This window comes from Puma concolor, chromosome B4 (genome assembly GCF_028749965.1).
Source record: "Puma concolor isolate L17-30 chromosome B4, mPumCon1.1.hap2, whole genome shotgun sequence".
Lineage (NCBI taxonomy): Eukaryota > Metazoa > Chordata > Mammalia > Carnivora > Felidae > Puma > Puma concolor.
Window position 1 is genome coordinate 32,065,692 of NC_141673.1, and position 26,455 is coordinate 32,092,146.

A 26,455-nucleotide genomic window follows, 5' to 3' on the forward strand; every position below is an offset into this window, starting at 1 on the left:
AGCATTGAATATGATTGGGTAAAAATACAGAAAAACAGCAGACACTGTCAGATTAAAAATAAATATTCAACTATATGTTATCTACAGGAGACACATTTTAGGTTCAAAAACTCAAGTTGAAAGTGAGAGGATGAAAAAGATGTACTATGCAAACAATTATAAACAACAAGGAAATAGAAGTCTTGAACAACTATAAAACAACACAACTGAATATATCTGTAGAACATTCTTTGCAACAATAGCAGAATACATATATTTCTCAAGTGCAAATGGAACAATCTCCAGGATAAAGTATATATTAGGCCATAAAACAAAGCTCAATAAATTTGAAATTGTAGAAATCATACAATGTCTGTTCTCCAAACAATGGAATTAGAAATTAATAGGAGAAAAAAATAATGGTAAATTCACAAATATGTAGAAATTAAACAACACACCTGCAAACAACCAAGAAATTACATGGAAAATTATAAGAGAATTACAAGGAAAGTTAGCCAATGCTTTGAAATGAATGAAAATGAAGAAACAGCATACTAAAACTCACGAGATGCACCTAAAGCAGTACTTAGAAGAAATGTTACAGTTGTAATGCCTACATTTAACAATATGATCTCAGGGGTGCCTGGGTGGCTCAGTTGGTTGAGTGTCCAACATTGTTTGGTTCAGGTCATGATCTCATGGTTAGTGAGTTTGAGTCCTGCGCGAGGCCCTGCGCTGATAATGCAGAGCCTGAGCCTGCTTCACATTCTATTCTCTCTCTGCCACTCCCCTACTTGTGTGTGCACTCTCTCTTTCTCAAAAATAAATATAAAAATTTTAGTAAAAAAATGAAAATATGATCTCAAATTAATAACTTGATTTTACATTTTAAGACTCTGGAAAAAGGAGCAAAGTAAACCTAAAGCAAACAGAAGGAAGAAAATAATACAGAGTAAAGCAGAAATAATGAAATAGAGAGTAAAAAACTGACAGAGAACATCAATGAAAGCAATGATAAGATCAAGGAAATTGAAACTCTAGCTAGACTAACCAAGAAAAAAAGAAGTAAGACTGAAACGACTAAAGACTGAAATGAAAGAGGGGACATACTACCAATCTTACAGAAATAATAAAGATTAGAAAGGAATACTATGAACAAATATTATTTTACAACTAATGAAATGGACAACTTTCTAGGAAGATACAAACTACCAAAACTGACTCCAGAAAATAAAAATTGAAAATCTGAACAGGCCTATAATAAGGAGATAGAATAAGCACTTAAAAATCTTCCTACAAATAAAAACTCAGGTTCATATGGCTTTACTATTGAATTATACCAAAAATTTGAAGAAAAATTAATAACCAACTCTTCACACTCTTCCAAAAATATAGAAGATGAGGGACTATTTTCCAACTCATTTTATGAGGCTGGTATTTACTCTTATTTTAAAACCAGACTAAGACATCACAGGTAAATTACAGACCAATATTCCTGGTGAATAGAGAGACAAAAATATTTAATAAAATTATAGAAAATGAAATCCACCAACATTTAAAAAAGGATTATATTCCATAACCAAATGAGATTCATCCCAGAAGTTCAAGGTTGATTTAACTTTTAAAAATCAATTACTGGGGGCGCCTGGGTGGCGCAGTCGGTTAAGCGTCCGACTTCAGCCAGGTCAAGATCTCACGGTCCGTGAGTTCGAGCCCGGCATCGGGCTCTGGGCTGATGGCTCAGAGCCTGGAGCCTGTTTCCGATTCTGTGTCTCCCTCTCTCTCTGCCCCTCCACCGTTCATGCTCTGTCTCTCTCTGTCCCAAAAATAAATAAACGTTGAAAAAAAAATTAAAAAAAAAAATCAATTACTGTAATACACCATGTTGATAGAATAAAGAGGAAAAAACATGATCATAATGAAGAAAGTGCATTTAACAAAACCCAAAACTCTCTTGTGACTAAAAAATAAAGAAATAAAACACTAGCCAAACTAGGAATAGAAGGGTACTTACTCAACCTGCTAAAGGATATATGAAAAATCTCCAACTAACATCATACTTAATGATGAAACACTGAAAGCATTTCCCCTAAGATCAAGAACAATCACGTTCATTCTTGGCATTTACATTTAAGCCAAGGATGTTCATCCTTGTCACTTGTATTCAAGCCAGAGGAATTGGGCAATGGTAACAAATAAAAGGCAATTAGCTTGGGAAAAAAAGAAATGAAATTATCTCTATACATATGGCATTATCTTTTATTTTAAAAATTCTAGAAATCATTAAAAAACTATTAGAACTAATAAATTCACCAAGGTTACAGGGTAAAAGACTAATATATGATAATTGGTTAGATTTCTATTTATTAGCAAGGAACACACAATTAAACGAAAATTAAAGGAAAATTAAAGGAAAAAAGCAATTACACATAATAGCATCAAAAAGAATAAAATATTTAGGAATTAATTTAGCACAGGAAGTACAAATATTACACTCAATAGAAAGAATAGCTCATGTTCATACATTGACTATATTGTTATCATAGTAATTCTCCTCAAATTGATCTATAGTTTCAATGTCACCCTTGTCAAAATCCCAAATGACTTTGAAGAATTGACAAGCTGATTCTAAAATGTATATGGAAATTCAAAGGACCAAGATAGCAAAAACAATCTTGAAAATGAAGAACAAAGCTATAGAGCTCAGTGTTAATAATTTCAAAATCTAGACATTATTGCAAAGCTATAGTAATCAAAACCACCTGATACTGGCATAAAAATAGGTATATAGATATAGATCAATGAGATAGAACTGAGAGACCAGAAATAAACCTTTATATCAATCAACCTAAGGTCAATTGGTTTTTGACAAGGATACATAGATCATTCAATGGGGAGAAAGAGTATTTTCAACAAAGGGTGTTAGGGCAACTGGATAGCCACATAAAGTTATTTTGTACTTCTTCCTCACACCTTACACAAAAAAATTAATTCAAAATAGATAAAAAACCTAAAGAGCTAATGTTATAAAACTCTTATAAGGAACCTTAGGTTATGCAAAGCCTTCTGAGAGACACCAGAAGGGCAAGAAACCAAATGAGAAATGGATTAGATTTTATGAAAATTAGAAACTTTTGTGTTTCAAAGAATACCATGAAGAAAATGATCAGACAATCCACAGCATGGGAGAAATATCTGCGAATCCTATATCTGACAAGGGGCTTGTATCCAGAATATATAAAGAACTCTTGTAACCCAATAATATAAACATAATCCTATGAAAAACATGGGCAAGGAATCTGAAGACATTTCTCAGAGATTTACAAATGGCCAATAAACTCATGAAAGATGTTCATCATGTATCTTCAAGCATTAGATAAATGTAAATTGAAACCACAATGAGCTACCACTTCATACCCATCAAGATGGTTTAATCAAAAACATATAGTAAGGGTTAACAAGGATGTGAAGAATTTGGAATCTTCATACATTGCAGGAAGGCATGTAAAATGGCACAATTGTTTTAGAAAACATTCTGGCAGCTCCTCAAAATATTAAACAGAGTCAGCATGTTTCCCAGTGATTCCACTTCTAGGTATATATCCAAGAGATGTGAAAACATATGTCCACATGAAAACTTGTACACAAATGTTCATACCTACATTATAACAGCCAAAGCAGTGGAAATAACCCACGTATCCACCTTCAGATGAATGGATAAATTAGGGTATATGTCTACAGTGGAGTATTATTTGTATAAAAAAGAAATACAGTATTATTACAGGTGACAGCATGACTAAACCTTGAAAACACTGTGGTAAGTGGAAGATGTCATGTACAAAAGACCACATATTGTATGATTCCACTTACATGAAATATGTAGAATAGGCAAATTCATAGAAACAAGGTATGTCAGTGCTTGTGTAGAGGTATGGGTGTTTGAAAGACATGAAGAGTAACTGCTAATGGGAATAAGTTTCTTCTTTGGAGTGATGTCCTAGAATTAGGGCAATGGTTGCACAACTTTGTAAATATACTAAAAACTATTGAACTGTATATTTCTATTGGTGACTTGTATGGTATATGAATTACATCTCAATGAAACTTCTAAAGATGTGGCTCTAAAATTTACTGTTTAGAATGTTCAGTGAAGCTTTTCTTTGCAGCTAATGACAAGTCTTGGGAATATATATTGAGAATAGCTAAAAAGCTTTATTTAAAGCCATGTTTTTCCTTCAGAGTTTTTACCAGTGCTTTCCTTCCATTGATGTCAAGAGACTTTCCCCTCAAGAGTTATATATTATATAACATTAGTCCAGAAATAGGAGAGGCAGAATTTTTCAACAAAAATTCTTAACTGCTGCCATACTCTACCATGCATTTGAATTTAGAATGTTCCAAAACGGACACTAGTAGCACTTTTTCTAATACTTTGTGTATTCATTTTCTGTTACTGCTGTAACAAATTACCATCAACCAAGTGGCTTTAACGACCCATTTGATATCTTGTAGATCTATACTCTAGAAATTCCATGAAGACTTTCTGATTAAAATTAAGCTGTCTCCAGGGAAGCATTTCTTCTAAACTCTGGGAGAGAACCTCTTTCCTTGCCTTTTCCAGTTTCTATAGGCCTCCTGTATTCCATGGTTCATGTCCTCCTTCTCCCATCTTCGATGAAAGTCAAGTCCTTCTGACACTGCATCACTTGACATAGTTTCCATTGTCACATCTCTTTTCCTGGCTCTCTTTCTCTGCATCTCTCTTCCATTTGTAAAGATCCTTTTGATTACTTTGAGCCCACCTGGATAATTCAGGGCAAAAAATCTGCCAATTTTAAGGTCACCTGATTATGTCTTAATTCTACCTGTATGTTTTCTACCTGTAGCCTCAATACCTCTTTCTCATATAACTTAATACATACACAAGGTCTAGGGATTAGGACATGGACATCTTGGGGGGGGGGTATTATTTTGCCTATCACATCATGATTTTATCCTAGTAGAAATGTATATAAATTAAGGTAATGGAGAAAGCCCTATGGGTTTATGGTAGTTTGGTTTATCACTAACAGAGGATTTCTCTTTTGAGCATGTGCTATAGTAAATTCTGGCATGAGTGAAGGGTAGGCCTTTATCTTGTACAGTGGAGGAAAGGATATTGTGAACTTAAGCCTGTTCTTAGGCAAACCAACTTTAGGGGAAAGATAAATATGGAAATTGAGGATCTGGAATTGTATTCCTTGCTTTCAAATAATTGGGATATGGCATACCCACCTAAAGACTTTCTATAATCTAGAACCCTAGTTAGATGATCATTCATTTGGGGCAGTGGTTTCCAAATTTGGCTGATTTCATAATTACCTGAGACTTTTAAAAAATAAAATTAGGGGCGCCTGGGTGGCGCAGTCGGTTAAGCGTCCGACTTCAGCCAGGTCAAGATCTCACGGTCCGTGAGTTCGAGCCCCGCGTCGGGCTCTGGGCTGATGGCTCAGAGCCTGGAGCCTGTTTCCGATTCTGTGTCTCCCTCTCTCTCTGCCCCTCCCCCGTTCATGCCCTGTCTCTCTCTGTCCCAAAAATAAATAAACGTTGAAAAAAAAAAATTAAAAAAAAAATTAGATTTCCAGGCTTTAATCTAGACCTGCTAAATCAGAAGCTCAGAAGGAAAGAGACTTAAAAGATGTTTTGAATAATTTCTTTAGTTGATTCTGGTAATTAGCCAAATTTGATAACCACTCATTTAGAAAACAAAGGGGGTTGAATTGATGATGAAAGAAGATTCATATGTTCACTAGCTTTTTCTAGTAATTGCTTATTAGTTTTGAAGGTTATAGAACATTTAAATATGACCTAGAACTTTGGACAGTCTGACCAATGAGTAGCCAATAGAGGAATGTGAAAGTTTCACTCTTTCTCACTTCCAAGTAATCATGCAGCCACCGAAAACTAGAACAATTGGATTATTCCTGTTTTGCTGTATATACTCTGCCATTATAAGCTATGCCATATTTGAATCTGTTTTCATTAATTTGTTGTAATTAGTTAAGTTATTCTTATTCACATAGATAGTGTAAGAATACAGTGATACTTATGATTACTATGCATTTATACCAAAAGTGTGATATACCAAGTCATGGTTATAGTTCCTATCTAAAATCTATGAATTGGCATATTTCCTGCACTTTACAGGCAAAATGTTGATCTTTTTTAGTTTGATAACCTTTCCAGAAATAAGACTAGATACCTCTTAACAAAATGTATAATAAATCAGGAGGTAACTGTTGATCATTAGACATGTATATAATATAGATCTTAAAAGGACAGAAATTTTGTATTTTCTCTGTAGATATCACACCACAGAAAGAAACTCAGGAAGGAATTCCACCCCTGACCCAGAGTCAGGAACCCCTGAAACCTCAGGAGAATATATCACGACCCATTCATCATCCTTTAGTTTTAAAAACTAACTTTGAGGAAGAAGAGGAGGAAGGAGATGAACAAAATGGTTAGTAAGGCTTTTCTCAGATTTACAATGAACATTCAAAACCCTATCATATTTTTTAATTTATTTTTTAACTGTTAGAGGTTTATAATGTAATAAATAGGGCAGAATTTGGTAAGAAAATAGCTTCAATTTTATTAAGTATATTAAATTCATTATGTTCTAATTTGTTCTATGTCTATATATGATCATTTGGATTGGAGAGTTTTTGTTGTATGATGGCTGGGAGATAGACCTCATTTAAATAGGGACAGTTGCTTACACTGATTTTTCTAATATGTGAAATACGGCAATTTGAGACACTTACTAGTATGCAAATTACTGATTTTAAAAATTTCAAAAAATCCCACCTGTGAGAACAATATTTGGGATTCTTAATTCTGATTTGTATATTTTCATACCATTTGGCTTTGGGACAATTTAATTAAAAAAGATGTACATATATCCTATAGATTCATCTAGTTTGTGGACAAAGACTCCTGAAGAAATTGAAGAAAAAAGAGCAATAAAGGAGATGTGTTATAAATCTGGTAAGAAATCAAACATTTGTGGATTTTCTAATGTTTGATGTGACAAATATACTAACCACTAGCTTTCTCATGGGAGATTAGGTGAATACTACAGATTTCATACTCCAGATATTTCATCATCAAAAAGCATAGCCTCTACAGCAGACAAAGAGTTAGAAAAGCCTTTGGAAAATGGCAGTGAATTGCAAGAAGGTAAGGCATGAAAAGGCAGCATTTCAAGGTGATGTATAAGAGATACTTGGTGTGATAGGCTGTGAATTATTTAGTAAGATGTACACTAGAGCTAATGATAAATAATACATCAGAATTGAGAGAGAGAAGGAAATGCTTTTATCAGATGACCTAAATTTAATATGAAAAGCTGCTATTAATTATGCTTTCCCAGAGGAGGTGCAGAATGAAAAGACTACATAAACACATGGGGGCATTACACCCTCGATGCAGTAATTCTATAAATAACTTGCTTTTACCATCTTTTTTTTCTTTGCAAATCACTCTCCCTGTGAAGTAGGCGCTATTTTCCTCTGTGAATAGAAAGGACAACCTAGCCCTAGAAGGACAAAAGGGAGATCACAGGATGACGTTAGTGGCAGAACAAGGATACATTTGTGCATTGAATGAGTGCCTTATGTGTACCAGGCAATTTCACAGGCAATGCAGCTGGATTATTCCAAGGCTGGACCTTTCATGGATCTTATGCTTTGGTGAATCTGATTTCAGTGTTGGTAAACAATTTGCCCTTAAAGGCAAGATAAGAAGAACATTATTTTCTGGATGTAAAACCAGAAGCTCAGAGAAAATCCATGGGTGTTACGAGTTTATATGGTTTTCCTGCCATGAGGATGAGATGAAAGGCAAGTTTTGCTGAAGTAGGAGATTTGAATCCTCTCCTCTCACTAAAAGTAAAAAATGATAATTGGGAAAATCTCCCAGGATCAAGACAAGGGTAGGATAAAGTAGAGGATAAAGAGTAAAATGCCTGCCAGTCAAGTACATATGTGGTAAACTATTTAAACATATGGCAGTAGGTGGCAGCAACATACCATTAGATGTTAGATGTTAAAATGATAGGAAAGACTTAACTGATAGGCGAGCACCACATCTAGAGAAGGGCACATTGCCCGCATTGCCTGGACAAGAAAGCAAAACCAATAATACAAGTCAGCAATAAATATAAAAACAGTAGATTACCATTAGGGATTAAAGATAATTACATGTACTTTCGCCTTAAATTATGGTTTTAAAAGCCTTTTATATTTAAAATATTTCAGTTAATTCATGAATAACCTTCACCAGATTTTCCCAAATATCAGCGTTTTACACATTTGATTTTTCACTCTTCTTTTCTCTAAGTATATACATTGTTATTTTTTCTAAACTGTTAGTGTAAGAGTAGGTTGCAGATATGATGCTCCTGCATAACTCTTACATAACTTTAGTATAACCATCAAAATCAGGAAATTACCACTGATCTGATATTATTTTCAGAATTTTAAACAAATTTCACCCGCTGTGCCATCCATGTCCTTTATGGTAAAATGAACTTTTTTTTTTTTCTGGTTTAGAATCCAATCCAGAATCACATGGTGCATTAGATTATCATGTCTCTCTTTATTCTGTTTTTAATAGCTTATTTTAGTAAAAAATTATCTAGAGATGTATAAGAAAAATTCTAAGAATTATTTAATTATCACAGTATAATTACCATTTGTCAGTGGTAGACTCTAATGCTTTTTACTCAATTTGTTCATGATGAATAGGTATAATCAAAAGAAATATTATAAAATTCATTATATGAAGAACATAGCAAATAAGTTAAATATATTATACATACATAGTAATGTTAGATTGTTTAAATTTTTAAATTGCCATTTAATAAATAATACATATAGGAAAACAAACTTGCTTGCTATTTTCTTGATAATTATAAAATATGCTTAAAATTCATATATATTTATAAATTTATTGTTCATCATATCACTATGCAAACAATAATTGCACTAACTTTTAGGCTTTTTACTATCATCATGAATTTTATGTAAGTACCTAATGATTCCTGGGGTGATTTTCTATTTTTTTCTTTTTTTTTTCTTATTTTTACTTAATTTTTTAGGGGATGGTCTTACAGTTCCAACAAAATTTAGCCTATCTGAAAGGCAAGGTGAGATAAAAGCATCGTTGGATAGGAAACCAAGGACTGACATTGCTGCTTTTGAAAATGGAGGTGAGTTAATTTATAACTGGTTGATTCTGAATATATCACCATATAATAAATGAGTCAAATTTCCTCTCTCATAACTAATTTTGTTTTTTCAAAATCTTTTTGACATTTCTATTGTTGGCTTTGGGTAAGACACTTGAGGCCTGGAAATGTATATAATTAATTGCTATATATGAATCCTTATTAGTAGAATGTCTGACACATGAGGTGCACTTTGTGAATATTTGTAGAATAAACGATTTTATGTTTAAACAATTGAATGGCTAGATGAATGAGATGTTTATAAAATTGACAGATGTCTAGAAGTTAATATGCTGGATCAATGAGCCAAGTTTAAACAAGGTAAAGTCAAGCTGTGATAAACATAGTCTTGCATTTAAGTTCAAGACATTAATGGTAGATTTTCTTCAAGTCGGGAAAGACTCAACATGATACAGATTGTGAAGAAAAAATAAGTGTTTTTGTTGTCCACAAGGTTTAAAAATTATTCAGTAATTGGTGATTGCTACCAAATAGCTCAGGTAAACTCACATTGAATTATTAGGAGTAGTATAGGAAGATCATTAAATGTCATAAATCATTTAAAGTACCCAGTGGAGTGTCTGATACATAGAAGAATGCTGCATAAATGTCAATTATTATTATACCAGTTCCACTGATTTCTGCACAGGGTAGTCCACATTTGTGTGTCATTTTTAAAAAAGGCTACTTGAAACAAATATTTTATGTTACAAAAGTGTAACTTGTATGGTGAAGAATCTGGAAATTAAGTATATAACATTTAAAACAATTATGGATGTTTATCTTGGAAAATGGAAGAACTTTAAGGAACATAAAAATTGCTTTCGTATATCTGAAGATGTTATATTGAAGATAAATTATATTTATTCTGAGTACCTCTAAAGGGTGGTACAGGGTAGAAATAAAGATTTCCATATGTTAAAGGAAAATTAATTTTGTTGACTATGTGAATTTTTTTGCAATTATCTGTATGTAAGTGTATATACTGTATATTCATATACATATATATGCACATGTATTAATTTAAACATACATGATATATATAGAGATGTGGGTGGTATCACTAAGAAGTGTTTAAACAAAACTGGCAAAGGTATATTGTAGAGGATAATCCTGTATTGGAAGATAGTGTTTTACAACTTTCTGCCATCATAGCCACTGACAGTAAGGTATTGTCATAGGAGGTGACTGTTATGTTCCACAGAGGATCATATTCCTTGGAGTAGACGAAAAGGAAGCTGTAACTGAAGAGAAAGAAATTACCGTGTCAAAATGTTCAAATACTAAAGGTAATGAACCATCCTATAGTTTTAATCCGTTCATAATTTGGATTGAGAAATGTAAATATAAAGCTTGACACTTGAAACCAATATAAGAGGCAAGGTCATAAATTAAAATATACACTAAATCCAGTGATTTGGAGTCAAGAGCCCTAAGGTTTCAGTCCTGGTCTGTCTCTAAGTGTTTGACCATGAGACGTCATCTCTTTTAGCTTCAGTCTCCTTATCTGAAATATTGGCCTGTTGGACTACATAATTTCTAGGAGTCTTGCTAGATCTACAGTTATTGGTTCTTTTAAATGGTAAAACCAAGTCCTTTTTAGTTTCTTTTTCCAACTTCAAATACTCCGTGTGATTGAATTTTCTTAAAAAGCTTTGTTTGTGAACACTGTGAAGAGTATTAATTTCATGATGACTTCTATGACTTCCTCATTTTGTAATTATTACCAACTATAGTCTGTGAATAATCAAGGATATAATAAAATCATAGTTTGTACTTCATAGTTTTGTACTCCCCTTACCATGGTTAGCAGGCCCCAGCTAGTACCTCTCTGCTGGGCAGCTCTCTTAGTCACAGACTAAAAGTTTAGCTGTCCTGTAATTAGAGGGCTTTATATATTCTGCATCCAAATGTTAAACAATTTCATCTACTGTTTTGCCCACCCTTAAATAAACATTTTCAAGAATAGGTTAAGGCACTTGTGATCAAATAATTCTTATGGGAAATGATATGTAAATCTTTTCTTCTCACTCAAAGATGGAAACCTTTTGCTGAATCGATCAAAAAAACAAAAAAATTCTAACTACAGTAATAACCATTGCCAGTCTTCACATGTGGCTGTTTAAACTAAAATGAAATTTTTAAAAATTCAGCTCTTCAGTTGCATTAGCCATATTCCAAGTGCTCAGTATCTACATATGACTAGTGGCTATCATTTTGTACAGTACAGACTGAGAAAATTTCCATCGTTGTATAAGGCTCTGTTAGACAGTCCTCCAAAGCATAGAACACACGAAAGTTGTTCCACTTAAATTATTTCTGGAACCTATTTTTAAATCAGCACATTTGATTTAAAATTGATAACCTTCTGATTGTTTCTTATGAAATAATTAAAAATATTGCCACAAATATATTATTTATATATTGAAGATAATGTCTGTATATCAGATATTTAATGTTTTGTTAGTGACAAATTTTGGGGACTCAATGTAGTGGTTAGGGAATTTCAGTGTTGTAAAAATTAATATATATATTTTAAAGAGGTATACCCATCATATAATGTTTGAAAAGTAAAATACCAACTGAAACCTTCTTTTACTAATATTGATATTTTATTTTTTTAATTTGCTTTAAAAGATAACAAGGACAGCCCTCATCCAAAACGTTCCCTAACTACCCGACTAGTACCTACAACGCATGTATTAAATGCTACTGAGAATATCAGTATGAAGTGCAGAGAGGACCCCTCTTCAAGTGAGACATTAGCTCTATCACTTTTTGGCCTTAGATATATTTGTCTTATCATGGATTTGTTTTACTTATTTGAAATAGAATTTTTAAAATGAAAGAAAAAAGGATGTTTTGAAAATTATTCAGGATTAAGAATTAAAAACAATATTCTTCTACTAACTCGGACAATGAATTGTGATGTAGGTCCTAGTAAATTATATACATACCCACTAGTTTAATTTAGGTATTAAAATTAATGATATACTACCTTCTTGGAAGATTCATTAGTATACCCTTTTAAATTTAACCCATAGTGGGATACATTGACAAATTTTTATTATGTGTTGGATTATTTTTCATGATTTGGCTTTACCATGCCATTCTGTATTCTGAGCTACTTCTCTTGATACAATTAAGACTCATGAATCTTCCTTCCTGTTTCCTTCCTTCCTTCCTTCCTTCCTTCCTTCCTTCCTTCCTTCCTTCTTTCATTTATTTCATTTACTGAAACTATAATGTTCTTGGATCCCAGCCAGGCATTGAAGGGAACCATGATGGTTTTACTCCTAAGAAGCTTAGTAACATTTGTTAAAAATATGGTTTCCAAATCCTAGGAGTGGGAGCTTGAGAAACATGATGGCTTACTCCTAAGAAGCTCAGTTTAGTGACATTTGTTAAAAATATGGTTTTCAGGGGCGCCTGGGTGGCGCAGTCGGTTAAGCGTCCGACTTCAGCCAGGTCACGATCTCGCGGTCCGGGAGTTCGAGCCCCGCGTCAGGCTCTGGGCTGATGGCTCAGAGCCTGGAGCCTGTTTCCGATTCTGTGTCTCCCTCTCTCTCTGCCCCTCCCCCGTTCATGCTCTGTCTCTCTCTGTCCCAAAAATGAAATAAAATGTTAAAAAAAAAAAAATGGTTTTCAAATCTTAGGAATGGAGCTTGAGGGTAAGGGTGGAACATGATATTTGGAGAGGAGGTGGTGAATCAGAATTCAAACTTAATGCTTAAGCTGAATTTGAGAGCTAGGGCAAAGACAGATTTAGTAGTCACTACAGAGAGCTAATGTAATCTACATAGTGAACTTGATGTTCATTTTCTCTGTTCAATAGTGAATGTTCAGGACCTCCACACAGAGAAATAACAAAGAATGGCCTGTATACTAAATTGTTTTAAGAGTCTCTGGAGAAATGTACCTTAGAAATTCCTAGAAGATTGAGCTTGTATATAAATTTTTCAGTGTAAAAATATGCCAGTAAAAAGTGAATAATTTAGTACTATTAGCACTTACAATTCTGACTACTTAGTCTTGTTTCACCAAACTAACCTTATACTCAAATTCTTAAAGTTAAAAGAATAAAGTAATATTCACTAAAAGTATTTTACATTAATCCACCTTCTTAAGAAGTAGATTTATGTTCAAAATAACAATTCTAAAACTACTTAAAAATAACATTATAATGAGATATATAATTATATTTGTAATATAATTTTGTATTCTTTTAAACAATCCACAAATTCTTTTTTGGGGGAAACATTTCCTCTGAGGAATGCTACGTATCAAAAGTTTTCTCATCAATCAATTTTCAGGATAGGCTTTCTCTTGAGGGTGGGGTGCTTTAAAAAATAAGTCACACTTTGTTCTAGAAAGTAAAATATTAGTGTAGTGCATTTATTTTTTTCTCTTGCTTGACATGTGTATGCACAGATATGTAATTATCACCAAAGTAATTTTCAGATGAAAGCATCTCTTAAAAACCTGTAAAAATTTGTATCTTCTTCAAGTGAATGATGTCCAGCCAGTGAGGAAGCCTCACTTTAAAGGTGTGAAGAAAAGAAAATGGATTTATGATGAACCAAAGAATTTTCCTGACCCAGGAATGCAGAGAGGTAAAGGATCTATGTATTTGATATTTCTAAATTATAATTTGAAACAAAATTAAATATAAAATAATATTTTCTACCTGAAAAACAAATTACTGTTGTGCAACATGTTATTTTACATGTCAACCCAGATCCTATAGATTTAATTCTCTTAGCACACATTGTCTTCCATAGTGCAAACATTTACCATGCAGTATGTTATTTATGGGTATGAAACCAGCTTGTTTTATCCCTCACTCCCCTCCTGCTTTCTTTTACAGCAGTACAGGCCCCAAATCCCAAAAATAAAATGAGTTACCATCGCAATAATAAAAACAGAAGTGCTGAGAATGCATCCTATATCCATGTTCAGAGAGATGCTATCAGGACTGTCTCACTGAGTGCACCTCCCCGCAGCAGGCCCACAAATAGGTCCTACAATAAAGTCGATGTTAACAAGGAACCCAAACTCAACCTTTGTCCAGGTGAGGCTCTTTCCTTACATGATTTACTCATGCACGTGGTTTGCAATCCCATGGAATCACCTGATGGTCCAAGTAATCTTCATCCCTATCCAACCGGTGTTCTGTTTCCAGCCCATCACTACCACCATGATGTCTTAGAGAACTAGTGGGAAGATTTCTTCCACAAGCAGGAGTGCACACGGTTTAAAGGATATGTTAGGGGGCACCTGGGTGTCTCAGTCAGTTAAGCTTCCGACTTCAGCTCACGTCATGATCCCATGTCTCGTGGGTTTGAGCCCCATGTCAGACTCTGCTGAGAGCTTGGAGTCTGGAGCCTGCTTCAGATTCTGTCTCCATCTTTTTCTGCCCCTCCCCCACTCACACTCTGTTTCTCTCTCCCTCTCTCTCTCAAAAATAACATTAAAAAAATTTAAAAGAAGGATATGTTAAAAATGTGTTGGGTGCAGATGACTAGACATTGAACCTCTCTAGTGTTTTGTCTCACACCATCAGACTTTGTTCCCCCTGGATAAGCTTTATTTCACTCTTGAGGATTGTTTTCAAATGGTTGACATTTTCTTGTTCCACTAACCGCATTGTTCAGTCACCACTTTCAGGTAGTGCCTTGGCTTTTCTTTAAGCCTTCATGATTACTTTCTGAAAGGGTTAGTTTGGGGGTTAACTGAAATATTTTTGACAACCTCTCATCTCTCCCACCATGCGCAGATTGCTTCTAAATCATTTCATCATGTAATAGGCAAAGTCATAGTATATGTCAGTAAGTACAAGGCCACAAGGGAGGAAGGAACCATATCTTTTCTTCCTGTCTCAGATGAATTTTGCTCTTTTGAAGTTGGGTTTCAGTTTTCTCAACTTAACAAAAGGCCACTTAATTCCCTCTAATTTTGTGTTTGTATTTTCCTGTGTTCACAGTCTAGTTAGTGGAGTTCTGGATGTTGTGTACTTTCTGAAACATAAGTAAAAATTCAGTGTCTCTCTTAGGTCCTTACTTTTATAATTTAAATAGAAGTTAGCTTTATTAAATTGTTTTTCTTCTATTTGTCTTAGAAATAAATGATATATGGGTTTATATGTAAAATAAGAATATTCTTAGGTGAAACAGTCTTAATTTTATTTGTTACTATTGTTTTATTATTAAATTTATTATTTTACTGTGAGTGGATGGCTGTCTAGATCTGTGTTAAGGTGGTCACAGTTATGTTCACTATTGCTTTTGGGCCATTGGTGCAAATGTCAACACAGGAAAAAAAGCAAAGAAATTCCTGGTATTATTACGAACCATGCTTTTAGAATCATAGCTGCATAGTAATACTTAAAAACACAAATAGAACATTGTTAGATAATCATTCATATATAAAGTTGCCAGAGGAAATGAGGTATTTATAGACCGAGTCAGTATATAAAGGCTTTGATTTCCTTGGGACAGTGAGTTGGTAGTACGGTAGAGCAATCACTGCCATCATGGAAGTCACCTTATGGAAGGTAAAGGGAATTGGCGGTGCCTTCTACATCTTTTCTTTCTTCTACAAGTATTAGCAGAATTCTATGTAAAATCATAGTAAGGCAAGGCAATGAAATATTTTGATCACATCCAGATATCACAGTCCCCTTTAGCTTAGCCTCATGGGGAGAGCCTTTTTTGAAGAATTGGGCAGCCAAATAATAGGGACATAACCATGTTCATTGATAACATATATGGTCTTAATAAACTCACTTGGCTTCCTAATGCCTTAGCTTTGAAATGCTAAAATAAATTACTCAGAGAATAGCTTCACCTCTGAGATGTTTATAACTTTGAGACACTTTTGGAATATGATTTTAAAGTAAGAAAATATTTAATTCTGGTCTTCTTTTTTTCTCAGATAAATATATGCCAACATCATATAATGGTTCAGCCTGGCGAAAAAGGATTCCTTTTTCAAAAACATACTCAAAAACTGAAAAGATATATACAGGTAAATATTTACTAGTGATTTTAATGTATCATACAATTCTAAAAAATGAATGACAAGTTTCTAATGTCAGGAAACATATTTTCTTTTTTTTTTCTTTTTTTTTTCTACCTTTATTTTTATTTTGATTATTTTTATTTTTATTTTTTTTATATATGAAATTTATTGTCAAATTGGTTTCCATACAACACCCAGTGCTCATCCCAAAAGGTGCCCTCCTCAATACCCATCACCCACCCTCCCCTCCCTCCCACCCCCCATCAACCCTCAGTTTTTTCTCAGTTTTTAACAGTCTCTTATGCTTTGGCTCTCTCCCACTCTAACCTCTTTTTTTTTTTTTTTTTTTTTCCTTCCCCTCCCCCATGGGTTCCTGTTAAGTTTCTCAGGATCCACATAAGAGTGAAACCATATGGTATCTGTCTTTCTCTGTATGGCTTATTTCACTTAGCATCAACTCTCCAGTTCCATCCACGTTGCTACAAAAGGCCATATTTCATTTTTTTCTCATTGCCACGTAGTATTCCATTGTGTATATAAACCACAATTTCTTTATCCATTCATCAGTTGATGGACATTTAGGCTCTTTCCATAATTTGGCTATTGTTGAGAGTGCTGCTATAAGCATTGGGGTACAAGTGCCCCTATGCATCAGTACTCCTGCATCCCTTGGATAAATTCCTAGCAGTGCTACTGCTGGGTCATAGGGTAGGTCTATTTTTAATTTTCTGAGGAACCTCCACACTGCTTTCCAGAGCGGCTGCACCAATTTGCATTCCCACCAACAGTGCAAGAGGGTTCCCGTTTCTCCACATCCTCTCCAGCATCTATAGTCTCCTGATTTGTTCATTTTGGCCACTCTGACTGGCGTGAGGTGATACCTGAGTGTGGTTTTGATTTGTATTTCCCTGATAAGGAGCGACGCTGAACATCTTTTCATGTGCCTGTTGGCCATCCGGATGTCTTCTTTAGAGAAGTGTCTATTCATGTTTTCTGCCCATTTCTTCACTGGGTTATTTGTTTTTCGGGTGTGGAGTTTGGTGAGCTCTTTATAGATTTTGGATACTAGCCCTTTGTCCGATATGTCATTTGCAAATATCTTTTCCCATTCCGTTGGTTGCCTTTTAGTTTTGTTGGTTGTTTCCTTTGCTGTGCAGAAGCTATTAATCTTCATAAGGTCCCAGTAATTCACTTTTGCTTTTAATTCCCTTGCCTTTGGGGATGTGTCGAGTAAGAGATTGCTATGGCTGAGGTCAGAGAGGTCTTTTCCTGCTTTCTCCTCTAAGGTTTTGATGGTTTCCTGTCTCACATTCAGGTCCTTTATCCATTTTGAGTTTATTTTTGTGAATGGTGTGAGAAAGTGGTCTAGTTTCAACCTTCTGCATGTTGCTATCCAGTTCTCCCAGCACCATTTGTTAAAGAGACTGTCTTTTTACCATTGGATGTTCTTTCCTGCTTGTCAAAGATGAGTTGGCCATACGTTTGTGGGTCTAGGTCTGGGGTTTCTATTCTATTCCATTGGTCTATGTGTCTGTTTTTGTGCCAATACCATGCTGTCTTGATGATGACAGCTTTGTAGTAGAGGCTAAAGTCTGGGATTGTGATGCCTCCTGCTTTGGTCTTCTTCTTCAAAATTACTTTGGCTATTCGGGGCCTTTTGTGGTTCCATATGAATTTTAGGATTGCTTGTTCTAGTTTCGAGAGGAATGCTGGTGCAATTTTGATTGGGATTGCATTGAATGTGTAGATAGCTTTGGGTAGTATTGACATTTTGACAATATTTATTCTTCCAATCCATGAGCAGGGAATGTCTTTCCATTTCTTTATATCTTCTTCAATTACCTTCATAAGCTTTCTATAGTTTTCAGCATACAGATCTTTTACATCTTTCGTTAGATTTATTCCTAATTATTTTATGCTTCTTGGTGCAATTGTGAATGGGATCAGTTTCTTTATTTGTCTTTCTGTTGGTTCATTGTTAGTGTATAAGAATGCAACTGATTTCTGTACATTGATTTTGTATCCTGCAACTTTGCTGAATTCATGGATCAGTTCTAGCAGACTTTTGGTGGAGTCTATTGGATTTTCCATGTATAATATCATGTCATCTGCAAAAAGCGAAAGCTTGACTTCATCTTTGCCAATTTGGATGCCTTTGATTTCCTTTTGTTGTCTGATTGCTGATGCTAGAACTTCCAGCACTATGTTAAACAACAGCGGTGAGAGTAGGCATCCCTGTCGTGTTCCTGATCTCAGGGAAAAAGCTCTCAGTTTTTCCCCGTTGAGGATGATGTTAGCTGTGGGCTTTTCATAAATGGCTTTTATGATGTGTAAGTATGTTCCTTCTATCCCGACTTTCTCAAGGGTTTTTATTAAGAAAGTGTGCTGGATTTTGTCAAAGGCCTTTTCTGCATCGATTGACAGGATCATATGTTTCTTCTCTTTTTTTTTGGTTAATGTGATGTATCACGTTGATTGATTTCTGAATGTTGAACCAGCCCTGCATCCCAGGAATGAATCCCACTTGATCATGGTGAATAATTCCTTTTATATGCCGTTGAATTCGATTTGCTAGTATCTTATTGAGAATTTTTGCATCCATATTCATCAGGGATATTGGCCTGTAGTTCTCTTTTTTTACTGGGTCTCTGTCTGGTTTAGGAATCAAAGTAATACTGGCTTCATAGAATGAGTCTGGAAGTTTTCCTTCCCTTTCTATTTCTTGGAATAGCTTGAGAAGAATAGGAATTATCTCTGCTTTAAACGTCTGGTAGAACTCCCCTGGGAAGCCATCTGGTCCCGGACTCTTATTTGTTGGGAGATTTTTGATAACCGATTCAATTTCTTCGCTGGTTATGGGTCTGTTCAAGCTTTCTATTTCCTCCTGATTGAGTTTTGGAAGCGTGTGGGTGTTCAGGAATTTGTCCATGTCTTCCAGGTTGTCCAATTTGTTGGCATATAATTGTTCATAGTATTCCCTGATAATTGTTTGTATCTCTGAGGGATTGGTTGTAATAATTCCATTTTCATTCATGATTTTATCTGTTTGGGTCATCTCCCTTTTCTTTTTGAGAAGCCTGGCTAGAGGTTTGTCAATTTTGTTTATTTTTTCAAAAAACCAACTCTTGGTTTCGTTGATCTGCTCTACAGTTTTTTTAGATTCTATATTGTTTATTTCTGCTCTGATCTTTATATTTCTCTTCTTCTGCTGGGTTTAGGCTGCCTTTGCTGTTCTGCTTCTATTTCCTTTAGGTGTGCTGTTAGATTTTGTATTTGGGATTTTTCTTGTTTCTTGAGATAGGCCTGGATTGCGATGTATTTTCCTCTCAGGACTGCCTTCGCTGCGTCCCAAAGCGTTTGGATTGTTGTATTTTCATTTTCGTTTGTTTCCATATATTTTTTAATTTCTTCTCTAATTGCCTGGTTGACCCACTCATTCGTTAGTAGGGTGTTCTTTAACCTCCATGTTTTTGGAGGTTTTCCAGACTTGTTCCTGTGGTTGATTTCAAGCTTCATAGCATTGTGGTCTGAAAGTATGCATGGTATAATTTCAATTCTTGTAAACTTATGATGGGCTGTTTTGTGACCCAGTATATGATCTATCTTGGAGAATGTTCCATGTGCACTCGAGAAGAAAGTATATTCTGTTGCTTTGGGATGCAGAGTTCTAAATATATCTGTCAAGTCCATCTGATCCAATGTCTCATTCAGGGCCCTTGTTTCTTTATTGACCGTGTGTCTAGATGATCTATCCATTTCTTTAAGTGGGGTGTTAAAGTCCCCTGCAATTACCACATTCTTATCAATAAGGTTGCTTATGTTTATGAGTAATTGTTTTATATATTTGGGGTCTCCGGTATTTGGCGCATAGACATTTATAATTGTTAGCTCTTCCTGATGGATAACCCTGTAATTATTATATAATGTCCTTCTTCATCTCTTGTTACAGCCTTTAATTTAAAGTCTGGTTTGTCTGATATAAGTATGGCTACTCCAGCTTTCTTTTGGCTTCCAGTAGCATGATAAATAGTTCTCCATCCCCTCACTCTCAATCTAAAGGTGTCCTCAGGTCTAAAATGAGTCTCTTGTAGACAGCAAATAGATGGGTCTTGTTTTTTTATCCATTCTGATACCCTATGTCTTTTGGTTGGCGCATTTAATCCATTTACATTCAGTGTTATTATAGAAAGATACGGGTTTAGAGTCATTGTGATGTCTGTATGTTTTATGCTTGTAGTGATATCTCTTGTACTTTGTCTCACAGGATCCCCCTTAGGATCTCTTGTAGGGCTGGTTTAGTGGTGACAAATTCCTTCAGTTTTTGTTTGTTTGGGAAGACCTTTATCTCTCCTTCGATTCTAAATGACAGACTTGCTGGATAAAGGATTCTTGGCTGCATATTTTTCCTGTTTAGCACACTGAAGATCTCGTGCCAATCCTTTCTGGCCTGCCAAGTTTCAAAACAGAGATCAGTCACGAGTCTCATAGGTCTCCCTTTATAAGTGAGGGCATGTTTATCCCTTGCTGCTTTCAGAATTTTCTCTTTATCCTTGTATTTTGCCAGTTTCACTATGATATGTCGTGCAGAAAATCGATTCGAGTTACGTCTGAAGGGAGTTCTCTGTGCCTCTTGGATTTCAATGCCATTTTCCTTCCCCAGTTCAGGGAAGTTCTCAGCTATTATTTCTTCAAGTACCCCTTCAGCACCTTTCCCTCTCTCTTCCGCCTCTGGGATACCAATTATGCGTATATTATTTCTTTTTAGTGTATCACTTAGTTCTCTAATTTTCCCCTCATACTCCTGGATTTTTTTATCTCTCTTTCTCTCAGCTTCCTCTTTTTCCATAACTTTATCTTCTAGTTCACCTATTCTCTCCTCTGCCTCTTCAATCCGAGCCGTCGTTGTTTCCATTTTGTTTTGCATTTCATTTAAAGCGCTTTTCAGCTCCTCGTGACTGTTCCTTAGTCCCTTGATCTCTGTAGCAAGAGATTCTCTGCTGTCCTCTATACTGTTTTCAAGCCCAGCGATTAATTTTATGACTATTATTCTAAATTCACTTTCTGTTATATTATTTAAATCCTTTTTGATCAGCTCATTAGCTGTTGTTATTTCCTGGAGATTCTTCTGAGGGGAATTCTTCCGCTTGGTCATTTTGGATAGTCCCTGGCATGGTGAGGACCTGCAGGGCACTTCCCCTGTGCTGTGGTGTATAATTGGAGTTGGTGGGCGGAGCCGCAGTCAGACCTGATGTCTGCCCCCAGCCCACCGCTGGGGCCACAGTCAGACTGGTGTGTGCCTTCTCTTCCCCTCTCCTGGGGGCAGCATTCACTGTGGGGTGGCGTGGTCCGTCTGGGCTACTTGCACACTGCCAGTCTTGTGATGCTGGGGATCTGTCGTCTTAGCTGGGGTGGGTAGGCAAGGTGCACAGGGGCAGGAGGGGCAGGCTTAGCTCACTTCTCCTTAGGTGATCCACTTCAGGAGGGGCCGTGTGGCAGCAGGAGGGAGTCAGATCCGCTGCCGGAGGTTTGGCTCCGCAGAAGCGCAGAGTTGGGTGTTTGCTCGGAGCGAGCAAGTTCCCTGGCAGGAACTGGTTCTCTTTGGGATTTTGGCTGGGGGATGGGCGGGGGAGATGGCGCTGGTGAGCGCCTTTGTTCCCCACCAAACTGAGCTCTGTCGTCCGGGGGCTCAGCAGCTCTCCTTCCCTTTGTCCTCCAGCCTTCCCGCTTTCTGAGCAGAGCTGTTAACTTATGACCTCCCAGACGCTGAGTCGTGCTTGCTGTCGGAACACAGTCAGTCAGGCCCCTCCGCTTTTGCAAGCCAGACTCGGGGGCTCTGCTTGGCCGGCGAGCCGCCCACCCCCCCCCCCCGCCCCAGCTCCCTCCCGCCAGTCCGTGGAGCGCGCACCGCCTCGCCGCCCTTCCTACCCTCTTCCGTGGGCCTCTCGTCTGTGCTTGGCTCTGGCGACTCCCTTCTGCTAATCCTCTGGCGGTTTTCTGGGTTATTTAGGCAGGTGTAGGTGGAATCAAAGTGATTAGCAGGACGCGCAGTGAGCCCAGCGTCCTCCTATGCCGCCATCTTCCCCAAGAGTCAGGAAACATATTTTAGAAAAATTTAGAAAATTTCCATGATATTGGAGTTCATTAGAGATCATGTAGTAGCAATTTAATTTCCTTTTTTTATTGTGTTCTCCTTTGTGTTATCAGAAATCTTCTGAAAAACCTCTCTCCTTAGATACAAGCTTAGCAGTTGCAGCAATTATGTGTTAAAATGTATTCTTTGTTGAACTACAAAGTGAATATATAAAACCATATCTTAACACAAAATATCAAAGCCCTACTATTATCCACCATACACAAATATTAGCTGATGCAGTCTGACAGGACACCTAAGATGAAGTTTCCAGGCCAGGATGCTCTGAGTGACTGTGGTGTCCCCCTTGTGCTCTGCTCTCTGGAAGAGTGTGGGGATCCTAGGAACCTCCCCAGGATGAAGTTTGAGGCAGACCCAACCTCAGGTGATTGTTTTTCTAAAAAGCTTAGTAGCTTCTCCGAGCTGATCTGGGACTGGCACAGCAGGTTTGGAAAACCACACAGGATAAAACAGTTGCAGTTACTTTTCAGAAATTTGAATCTTTCAGAAAAAAATAGAGAGTTCCTACCTAAATCATTAGCCTAGAACTTTCAGAATCATTTGAAATCTATAAACTCTTTTACAAGAGCTTCCCAGAATGAAAACTGAACATATCCAGGTTAGAAACTGTCCACTTTCCAAAAAACAAAAATAAAAACAAAAACAAAAAACAGCTGAGATCTTAAGTAGTATCTCTCAAAACTCTTGACTTCAACTGTGCAGTCAATTGTTTTTCTTTTTTGGCCCAGATCTTTCAAATCATATTATATTCCAAGAGAACTCTGCTGTAGCGCTATTTAATCGGCTGTATTTTCTCTTAGATTTCTGTGCTTTTTCACATGTAATTGCATTTACTTTTGGGGGAAAGGACGTGAAAAGCTGCTAAAAATCCTGGATAAACCTACACATTGTTGAGCCACATCTTTTTCTCCTGTGGTTTCCTTGTGGGTGCGATATTATTTGGAGTATTAAAGGGCATGCTCCTCATCCCCTGTCCCTATCCCAGTGACTGCTCTTGTTTCCCGGCAGCCTTCTCCTCTCCCATCCTGGGTAGTTAAACATGAATTACAGAAGGATTTGGGGGGTGGAGGGATCACATCAGAGCAAGAAACATGTACCATCCATGTATGGCACAGGAAAAGGGATGTGCAGGGGATGTAAGCTTATGAAACTTTTTCCCATTCAATCTGTAGAGCAAGGAGGAGGGTATGGAGAGGCAGCAAGGAACCAGGTACAGTGGGGGGCCACTTATTACATACTAGTCCCCTTTTGCTCTTCTCCCATCACCTCCAGCTATGCCAGGGCTCAGGGGCAGAAAGTCAGTGATGGATTTCCCTTTGAAGTTTATAAGAATCTGAACATAAACAGGATCTGCATTGTACGTCCCAGATGCACCCCAGGGAGAAAAGCTTTGGAGAGAATTTATCAATGCCATCTGGTGGTGGGAGTGTCTAACATGAGACAGGGCTGGAGACAGCCTCTGGAGATTCCCAAGCTCCAAGTTTGCTTGGGAGGGCATCATGTATTCTTGTGAGTTTAAGTGAAAGTGAGTTCTCCAGGAGAGGGCCAGAGGGCTACACAAAGTCTCCTGGCTGGGACTGGAAGCATAGCATCAAAAGATGACTTTGTGGTCAGGCCCTATTAGAGGAGTGGACTCCAATCTCAAATTATTACGAGAATCTCAAAAGATTGTTCTGCCAGGGAGTGGATTATAAACCAAATTATCCACTTGTTACTTGTGATTGAAATATTGTCTGAGGGCAACCAGCAATGATACCACCTGGGAATTCGTTAGAAATGTAGTATCCCCATATCAGACATCCTGGATTAGAATCTGCATATTAACAAGTTCCCCAGGTGATTAAGAGGCACATTAAAGTTTGAGAAACCATAGGCTATGTTGTCTGGACCACCATTCACCAGCACAGGACCCAGGCCTTGTGGAGACCCAAGATTGCTGAAATAATATTCTCTTCCAAGCTGTCATAATGAAGCAAACATTCTCCCCTGTTCCAACCCTAAAAATGAGGATAAGCAGCAGAGAGGTGAGGGAGGGAGGGAAAAAAATCCTGAGAAAGAATTTCAAATCGAATGTGGTTGAAATATAAATGTGAAATGACTAAGAAATCACTGAAATTGACTAAGTTTATGTGAAAAGGACTAGATAAGTTTTCTACATCGGGCAGAATGGGGACATAGAGTCAAGAAATTAAATAGAATTATAAAAATAAAGTTTTCTTATTTACCTGAGCTCTTGACTGGGAAATTTGTAACCCCTAAACTCCTATCCTTTCCAATTGTTGTTGTGATTCTCAGACTAGAGAAAGACTAGCTTGTGTTTCTTCCCCTGCACTTCCTGCTAGGGCACAGAGGAGCGATTTCAGCATTTCCCAGTGGACAGATGGGCTGCTGGAGAGAGGAGGCAGAAAGCACAAGCTGCCACTAGTCTATTCCACTAAGGAATATCTCAGAGCCAAGGCTACAGAAGTGTAAATGGGCGAGAGGAGCCTTTTGGGAAAATGCTGTCTGATGCTATGAGGATAATGCAGTAGGAGAGAAAAATGTATGGGAACTAAGGAGAGGAGCAAAAGGCGATTAGAGATGTCAGCCCTCCCTTGAGGCTGCATGTCCTTTCTGATCAGGATAGAGCTGGTGTGACTGGAGGTGCCTGTCTCTGTAGGATAGAACATCCATTCTGTTCATTCTGGGTGTACCAAGGTACAACCTTATATGTAGTATTGTTTCCATTCCTTTTCATCCCTCCATCCAAATGCAAAAGCTTTGGAAAGAAATGGAATTAGTTTGTATGGTGTTTTGAAAATTTATGAATTAAGACAATGAGGTTAGTTTTTGTTTTGCCTTAAGATTTATGGTAAGTAATTAGCCAAAGAAATGCAGAATGATGGTGCCCTGAAGAATGCTGAACAAGAAAATAATTGAAGAATTTTCTGTGTTTTATTATTAGAACCAAGAAGAAATGGGAGCAAGTAAATCTGGAGGTTGAGAGAAGAGAAAAATGAGAAAAGAGAAAAGTGCCAGATATCATCTGATTTACAATCAAAAGTGAAAATTTAAGGAATGAGATATTCAAGTACTCCATACTATATACTGGGTAGCCAAAGATGATAAAATGCAAATTCTGAAAATAAGATGCAGGAAGTACATTGTGCTCTTTCAAAACTGATAAAAATGCAAATTACAAACAGCTGCCTGTGTATTTATATAGGTCTGGAATTCATTCTATGTATTGCCACAAACATTTAATAAAATTTAAAAGTTTGACAATTAAAATCATTCTTTAATTATAAATAAACTAAGTTAGATTGCACACATTGAGAAGTGAAATTGTGCCTTTGATCTCTGTTTTGCAATATTCTTTACAGAAGAAACCTCACATTTTCTTTCTTTACTTAGATTTTAAGCTGAGCCCTCAGTGACAGTAACAGATAAAATGTAAACAAATTCAGTGAAGTCCCAGGGTGACAGTTTGGTGATGAGTATGTTAGAGGAATTCCAATAGAAATGCACTTTGATGTGTTGTAGAAAGGGAAAAAGAAGATTGTTTTTTTAGGCAGGGCAGTGCTGAACAATGTCTTTTAATTGGCAACTACAAAATCTATCTGCCGAGATGGGCTAGCTTCAGAAATGAAAAATAAACATTTTTCTACGGAGAAAACAAAAATCATACAATAATATTAAAGAAAAGGACGTGTTAAAGGAAAAAAAGTGAATTACTGAAGCGATGTCTCAAAAGTATTAGTGAGATTTTAAGGATTTAAATAACTCTAGAAATATAAATGCTTACAAATGAAAGACATCACTTGAAAACTTATTTCCATTTCTTCTGCACTTTTTCAGAAGAATAAGTTATTAATTAACTTAAAAAATTCAACTGCAGAGTAACTAAAACCAGAACTTAAAATTAAGAATTTATTCTTCAAATTTAAAGATCAGGATGAGAGCAATATACGTAATTAACCTTTCAAAGGGTGTTTTTGTAAGTTTGTAGCATTTATACTTCTGAGTTTATTAAAGCTCAGAACTTCTCTAAGACT

General features: G+C 36.4%; 1 protein-coding gene across 5 annotated transcripts in view; it reads left to right on the forward strand.

Moving 5' to 3' along the window:
* ZC3H11D (zinc finger CCCH-type containing 11D) overlaps positions 1-25,732 on the forward strand; it is a 54,262-nt gene extending 28,530 nt beyond the window's left edge. For 3 of the 5 annotated variants that reach the window (XM_086712700.1, XM_086712699.1, XM_025926980.2), the window contains 10 exons: positions 6,323-6,481; positions 6,931-7,008; positions 7,090-7,200; positions 9,122-9,232; positions 10,432-10,539; positions 11,888-12,004; positions 13,759-13,863; positions 14,118-14,321; positions 16,184-16,276; positions 25,366-25,732. In XM_086712700.1, coding sequence (XP_086568826.1) covers positions 6,323-6,481; positions 6,931-7,008; positions 7,090-7,200; positions 9,122-9,232; positions 10,432-10,539; positions 11,888-12,004; positions 13,759-13,863; positions 14,118-14,321; positions 16,184-16,276; positions 25,366-25,391 — 1,112 coding nt within the window. In that variant the 3' untranslated portion in view covers positions 25,392-25,732. The remainder of the gene's footprint in view (positions 1-6,322; positions 6,482-6,930; positions 7,009-7,089; positions 7,201-9,121; positions 9,233-10,431; positions 10,540-11,887; positions 12,005-13,758; positions 13,864-14,117; positions 14,322-16,183; positions 16,277-25,365) is intronic. The other 2 variants (XM_086712697.1, XM_086712698.1) reach the window with 2 other exon arrangements.
* The last annotated feature ends 723 nt before the right edge of the window (positions 25,733-26,455 follow it).